Source organism: Eumetopias jubatus, unplaced genomic scaffold (genome assembly GCF_037043125.1).
Source record: "Eumetopias jubatus isolate StellerSeaLion01/CBP00866 unplaced genomic scaffold, mEumJub1_p1.0 scaffold_11, whole genome shotgun sequence".
In the NCBI taxonomy this organism is placed as follows: domain Eukaryota; kingdom Metazoa; phylum Chordata; class Mammalia; order Carnivora; family Otariidae; genus Eumetopias; species Eumetopias jubatus.
The window spans coordinates 15664398-15671727 of NW_028274817.1; the positions used below are offsets into that span (position 1 = coordinate 15664398).

The 7330-nt window shown below is 47.9% G+C and overlaps 1 protein-coding gene across 1 annotated transcript in view; it reads right to left on the reverse strand.

Annotated features, from left to right (window-relative positions):
* HPRT1 (hypoxanthine phosphoribosyltransferase 1) overlaps positions 1 to 2408 on the reverse strand; it is a 38244-nt gene extending 35836 nt beyond the window's left edge. The window contains exon 1 of the mRNA XM_028094432.2: positions 2226 to 2408. Coding sequence (XP_027950233.1) covers positions 2226 to 2252 — 27 coding nt within the window. The 5' untranslated portion in view covers positions 2253 to 2408. The remainder of the gene's footprint in view (positions 1 to 2225) is intronic.
* Positions 2409 to 7330: the final 4922 nt, after the last annotated feature.

Consider the following 7330-nt stretch of genomic DNA (forward strand, 5'->3'; position numbering starts at 1 on the left):
GTAGCAAACTATTCTAAATGTCAGTAATTTGGTGCCAACTAACAACGGAGTCTCACTATTGATATTAACAAAGGTGGTTGACATTCTTACAGCATATGAATCTTACTGAATCCACACAGGATAAAATTACAGAAAGAAAGAAGCCTACACTAGTGCATCTGTAACCTCTCCTCACGTGACATGGCCCAGTTACTACCTGATGAACTACAAGAAAACTAAAGGAAAACTCCAAGATCCCTCTTCTGGGCTGAGCTGGTTGGTCCTTTTATCTTTTTCTTAGAAAAGAAACCAGCACATAGTAAGCACTATGTAAGTGGTTGTTATTACTAACGTGCAGACCATTTCTGGGAAGGAAATTAAAAAAGGAACAGGAATTTGCAAACACTGCAAACACAATGAAGATCTTAATGTTCAAACAAAACGAACAGCCAGTTCTAGCAATAATAATTCACTGTGTGCTGGAGCGGGGCATCATTGCTAAAAGTATCTTAACTTCCTCAGCAATGGAATAAAAACAACAGCTCCCACCATTTTTTGAGTACCTACTATTAGTGTACAATTTTAAGGGCATGGGCTCTGGAGAGAGACCTAGGTTTGAGTTCCTCTTAGTAACTGTGTCATGTGGGTATGATTTAACCTCTCAGGGGCTTCAAAGATTCCTGCTCTGTAAAATGGTAATAATCATGCTAACTAATCTCGGGGTCCTCTCATGGAGCTCCACATCAGGCACCGTGCTCAGCAGGGAGTCGGCTTGAGGATTCTCTCTCTGCTCCCCACTCTCTCGTAAATAAATGAATAAATCTTTTAAAAAATAATCATGCTATTGTTACAGGGTTGTCTTGAGGACTAAATAGGACTATATAGGTAAACACAACGATAGCTATTATATTATTATTCCCAGTCAAGGACCATGGAAAAGCTTAGTCAGTTAGACTGTAGACAGTCTTACAATCTTTTCAGTAGCACCTCAGTAATACATTAAGGACCAGAAAGGTGAAGTAAGTTACCCAAGGCCACACAGCTAGTAAACAGCCCAAACAAGCAGGATTCCAGGCCAGACTCCATTAAGAACACTGGTCTTTACCTTAAGCCACAGTACCTAGTATCAACAGAATCCTTCCTTTTTTAGGGCTCAAGTGGCTAATTATTTATTAATTCAACAAACCATTATTGATAATTCCTTACATGCCAGGCACTGTCCTATGTGCTGGGGTTACGGTGGTGATCCCTGACCTTCATAAAGTTTATGGTTTAGTTGGAGAGACAATCAACAGGTAATCGGGTAAATGTGAAAATAGCGACGATGATGCTGCAAACTAAGGCATGTAACTGTTCGGGAGGGGCGTTGGCCATTTTAGCAAGCATGATCCAAAAGGTGGGAGGGGAATGCAGCTTAGCTTGTTCGAGAAACAAAACGAACCAATGAGGTTGGAGACAGGATACGAGAGGCTGATGGTGGTATGAATGTCCTTGGAGGTAAGGACCAGATTCGCATTTTTTGTCCCTGCAGGATCAACGAGCTTAGGATCCAGGTTGAGGCATATCTGAATTCGAGACCTGGTTACCTCTGGGCAGTGGGAAAATTACCTAATATCGTCTCACTATTTTCCTCGTGTGTAAAGAGGAAGGCATGGTTACTGCTACCAAGGCTGCTGTGAGGATTCAGTCGGGCACTGCGCATTCGCACAGTCACTATGATTTGCGGAACTAGGTACAAATGCCAGTCCCCGCGTGCCCTCCCATGTGGTCGTCCCCGTGCCTGGGCCCTCTACACCGCAACCCTGAGGACCTGGGCAGCATACCCCCAGTTTAGAGAAGGGCCTCTCCGGAGAAAGCCCCTCCCCCGCCCCCCGCCGCAAACAGCCCAAACCCGCGGCGCGCCAGATCATTCCCGAACTGGCCCGCGCGGCCCCTCCCCGCAGCACGCTCCCCAGCTGCACCAGTCAACCAAAACGCCATTTCCACCCTCTCCTCCCACACGCGGCCCTCCTTGCCAGGGCCGTCCAGGCGCACCCACCCCGCACCTCGCCATCCGTCCCCCACGCCGCCCCGCGTGACGTAAAACCCGAGCCGGGACACGGCGGCCGCCTCCCCGCCCCCCCGCCCCTCCGGGCTTCCCCGGGCCACCCTGGCCGGCGACCTCACTGCGGGCCGCGCGCGCCCCAGGGGCCGCCCGCGGCCGCGGCCGCCGCCGCCGCCACGGCCCGGCGGGCCAAGCTGCTCACCACGACGCTGGGGCTGCGGGTCGCCATTACGGAGCGGGCGGGCGCGCGGGCTGACGACAGCCTGAGGAGGAGGAAGCCGGCGGCGCAGCAGCAGAGGAGGCGGAGGTTCCGCAGAAGGTGGCGACACGCGGGAAAGCCGAGCGACCGGCTCGCTATTGCGCTCTAGGCCGCCGCGAGAGCAGAGGCAGAACTGGCCCCGCCCCGCCCCGCCCCCGGCTCTGCTCGGCTCCGCCCCCGGCTCCGCTCGGCTCCGCCCCCCTCCCCCCCCCCCCCCCGACAGCCCGGGCGCCTCAGCCCGCGCCTGCGGGTTTCCAGGCTCCAGAGGTGGGAATTTTCCTCCGGAAGAAGCGGGGACTCCTCGGGCGCAGCCTGTGTCCCGCTTTCCCTGCGTCTCCCAGCCGGAGGGCTCCCGAATTCCCAAACCTGCCGCCGCCTTGCTTCTTCCTAGCGGCCCCAAACTGGGCGCCGGCTCTTCCGCTTGCAGTGACCACGTGCTTCTCTCGCCCGGCGTCCCCTTCCCAAGACCTTGGACCGCATTGCGGATTCCGTTTTCCCGACCGGTGGCCCAGTTCTACCAAAAAAACTTTTAACTGGGTGGGCGAGTTCAGACCTAGAGCCCCAGAGTCAGCAGGTCAGGGTACAGATCCGGCGGGGGACACCTGACTGCCGTGTGACCTTGTGCGAATCAGACTCACTGAGCCTCTCTTTTCGTCTCAGTAAAGTGAGGATATTAACAGGATCGTTGTGAGGATTAGACATGGTATCTGTGTGTGCATACGTATATGTACCTAGGACATTGCATAATCGGTAAATGGGAACTGTTGCTGTTACTGATCTTTATTTTTGCCTCCACAAATCCCTGTATGGAACTGGGCGAGGGATCTTCCCCTACTCACATACGTCAGGTAAGCAAGTAACAGTTGTTCCATTCCAGACGTTCCTACAGCTCCAGCCCCCACCACAGTGCCCAGCACATAGTAGGTGTCGTCAATTAGGGCCACTGAGGGATATGTGATGGTAAGCGATTTGCGACACTGGGCAAGTCACTGAACTCCTCTGAGCCTTCATCAAAAAAAATGAGAATAATTCTTGCTGTGAAGGGTTATTATGAGAATTGTAAAAGTCATTTATGTAAAGCACCCAGCATACTACTTGCCTCCTAGTAGGTGTTCCAGAAATAGTAGCAGTTATAATTTTAGCGCGTTTGAGTGTGTGAACACCATAGTGTCCGAGTTTCTCTGCCTCCCCTATCTATCATGGAGCGGTAAGAGACTATAAGGGAAAAGGTCCGTGTGGGCTTCGGATTGAGAAAGATCTGAGTGGAAATCCCGAGTTCACCACTAACTAGTGTTGTACCTTGAGCAGGATGCTTGACCTCCGTGTGCCTCAGTTTCCTTATATGTCAAATGAAGATAATATCTCCATCACAGGCCATGGCGAGAATTAAACAAAATAATGCAAGAGTGCCTAGTATAGTCCTTGCTTCAAAAAATGTTACTACCAATGCTCTGTGTTCCATATTTTTGCCTTAATTCTTCACTCTGTTTATCCTTCTAGCATCTAAGACCTCTTATCCATTCTCCTACTGATGGACATTTGGGCAGTTTCCAGGTTTGGTTTATTGCAAATAGTGCTGCTATGAACACTTTATACATATTTTGTACATAAACACATGAATGTATTTCTCTTGGACATAGACTTTGAGGTTCATTATCAGCACATTTTTTTACTTATCCTTTTAACAAACATTGTGTTCCACCAGGAGTTAATTCATAGCAGTTCCAGTTTATGCAAGGGGCCCCTGGCACAGGTGGACTCAACTACATTTGTTTCTTCTTTTTTTTTTTTTGGTCTAAGTAAGCTCCACCCCCAGCGTGGAACCCCATGCAGGGCTTGAACTCAGGACCCTGAGATCAAGACCTGAGCCATGATCAAGAGTCAGGCCAACGGAGCCACCCAGGAGCCCCCCCCCCATTTATTTCTAAATTAGGTATCTGGGGGCGCCTGAGTGGCTCAGTTGGTTAAACGACTGCCTTCCGCCCAGGTCATGATCCTGGAATCCTAGAATGGAGTCCTGCATTGGGCTCCCTACTCAGTGGGGAGTCTGCTTCTCCCTCTGACCCTGCCCCCTCTCGTGCACTCTCTCTTTCTCTCAAATAAATAAAATCTTTAAAAATAAATAAATAAATAAAAGTAAATTAGGTATCCAGTACTTCCAGAGCCCTGCCGCCTTGTTTGTGGCTTGCAGTATCTCTCTCCGAACCCTGTGGTAGCACATACTCTTGTATTCTCACAGAGGTTTGAAATAAACAGTGATAGCCTGGTGACTGTAAAGACAAACAGTACTATTATTTCAGTCCTGTCATTCTATGACAACTTGGAGCTTGTTTGTGTTTAAAATTTAAAACAGCAAATAGCAAGATGTAATAACTTTTGTTTGGTAAGTGGAAATCTGGTTCGCATATGAAATATTTTCCTGAATTTGGACAATATATTTAAAATCGAAATGTGTTATTTTAAAATCATAACAGTTGGGGCATCTGGCGGGCTCAGTCAGTAAAGCAGGTGACTCTTGATCTCAGGGTCACAAGTTCAAGCCCCACGTTGGGTGTGGAGCCTACTTAAAAAAAAAAATTGAAAAATTAAAATTGTCTTAAATCCAAAAAAGAAATCAAGAAAATAATTACTCATTATTGTAGAAAACAAAATTTTCATATAAACAAAATCATTGTCATTTTTTTTTTTTTTTGAGAGAGAATGTGTGCAGGCGCACGCCAGCAGGGGTGGGGGATAGAGGGGTAGGGAGAGAGACTCTCAAGCAAGCTCCGCACCCAGCAAGAGCCCAACTCGGGGCTCGAACTCACAACCCTAAAATCACGAGCCAGAATCAAGATTTGGACGCTTAACCGACTGAGCCACCCAGGCACCCCAATTTTGTCATTTTTTTATTAAAAATTATCTATTCTGAGGTACCTGGGTCGCTCAGTCGATTAAGCATCTGCCTCCTGGGATCGAGCCCTGCATCGCGCTCCCTGCTCCACGGGAAGCCTGCTTCTCCCTCTCCGCCTGCCGCTCCCCCTGCTTGTGCTCACTCTCTCTGTCTGTCAGATGAATAAATAAAATCTTTTTTTAAAAAAAGAAATCTCCAGGTGCGCCTGGGTGGCTCAGTCGTTGAGCGTCTGCCTTCGGCTCAGGTCACGGTCCCAGCGTCCTGGGATCGAGCCCCGCATCGGGCTCCCTGCTCGGCGGGAAGCCTGCTTCTCCCTCTCCCACTCCCCCTGCTCGCGTTCCCTCTCTCGCTGTCTCTCTGTCAAATAAATAAATAAAATCTTAAAAATAAGTAAGTAAAATATCTACTCTGGGTGTCAAATATGCTAGGTATGCCACTGTTTTACTAGAATATTTGCATGCAGGAAGAGATAAGGAAAGCATGGGTGTAACCCAACATTCCCCTTCCTAACTCCTGCCTTTCCAGAAACAATTTTGTAGTCTCCTTGTTTGGACATAATGAGGAATTATTTATGTACCACAGCCAATTTTGAGTATATTTCTGCTCCACTTTTCTTCATTTAGTAAGAACCTGGTTTTTATCATGGTGCTAGGCTCCACCAAAAGTTGTATTTCTGTGAAAAAAAAATAATCACCACAAAACTACTTATCCTAAATGTTGAATTTTTTAAATTGAATTTAGAGTAGCTTTCCCAATAATCTTGGATTATTTCCACCTTCATCAGCATAAATTTCTCTAAGCTTTGCTTTGACTCCACCGACTGGATGAAAACTGAACTAGTATTGGAATTAACTAATGTGATGGTTAATTTTATGTGTCACTTTGGCTGGGCTACAGTGCCCAGATAATTTGGACAAACATTCTGGATGTTTCTGTGAAGGTGTTTTTTTGGATGAGATTAACATTTAAATCAGTGCACTTTGACTAAAGCAGGTTACCGTCCCCAATGTGGGTGGGCCTCCATCCAATTCATTTGAAGGCCTGAAAAGAGCAAAAGGCTGACCTCCCCTGAGCAAGAAGGAATTCGGTCCGACGACCACCTTTGCGCTGGAACTGCAGCTCTGCCCTGAGTGTCCAGCCTGCTGGCCTCTCCCATCAGATTTTGGACTCGTCAAGCCTCCACAGTCGTGAGCCAATTCCTTAAAATAAACCTCTCTCGCTCTCTTTCGTTCTCTCCCTCTCTCTCTTCTCCCCATCCCTCCCCCCCACTTTCTGTCTCTCTCATACACACATCCTGTTAGTTCTGTTTCCCTGGAGAACCCTAATACAACTGATTTGCTCTTTGAGGCCTCCTCTAATGATCTAGATGGCATCATATAACCGGCATCATTTAATTGAAGTCCTGCTAACAGAGCTACTTCTTTAAAGCTATCACTACGCTCTTCCTCATGTACAGGCCACTCGGAGTCAAAACGAGCAAATGAATCTTGAGGAAAAGTCCCTTGATCTAAACAAGTCATTCACAGAGCAATATGTAAATACCTTCTCTGCAGCTGCACCCCATTAAATCATCTTCTTTGGGCACAGTCTTCTCAAAATACCTACGAAGCTTTGAGGGAGATGCTGATGCCGTCTCTGCGGATTTATGTCTTCGGGTTTTCGTGGGGTCAGTGATACCGATGCGCTGCGTGCACGCGGATAGTAAGTGTCGACAAGTGTTTTGTTCATGTTACACAGTCATGATCCATTTTCTTGGATAACAAATATGGTATTTAATTTTTCATTAATTTTGCACTTTAGTGTTTGAACTCCCATGCCGAAAGGGTGGATTGCAAATTTTTAAAAAAGTAACGGGTCGTAGATTTGCACCATATAGTGAATGACATGACCATGGTACCGAGAGCATTCAGATTACTTACTGTGTTCTACGGCAGGACACCCCAGCCTCCATTTCCTAAATATATTTTACGTACACGTAAAGAGGTAATTTACTACATCCACTGGGCTACCCACTCGTGGCTGGGCAGCTTCCTGCTATGTCGTAGGCTTTGGCATGGGCACAGCTGGCCGGCGCGTCCCACCGGGACACCCAAGCGTCCGGCAAGGGGCACGATGGTGAATCCTCCCTCTCATCCCTGCCCGGGACAAGAATGAG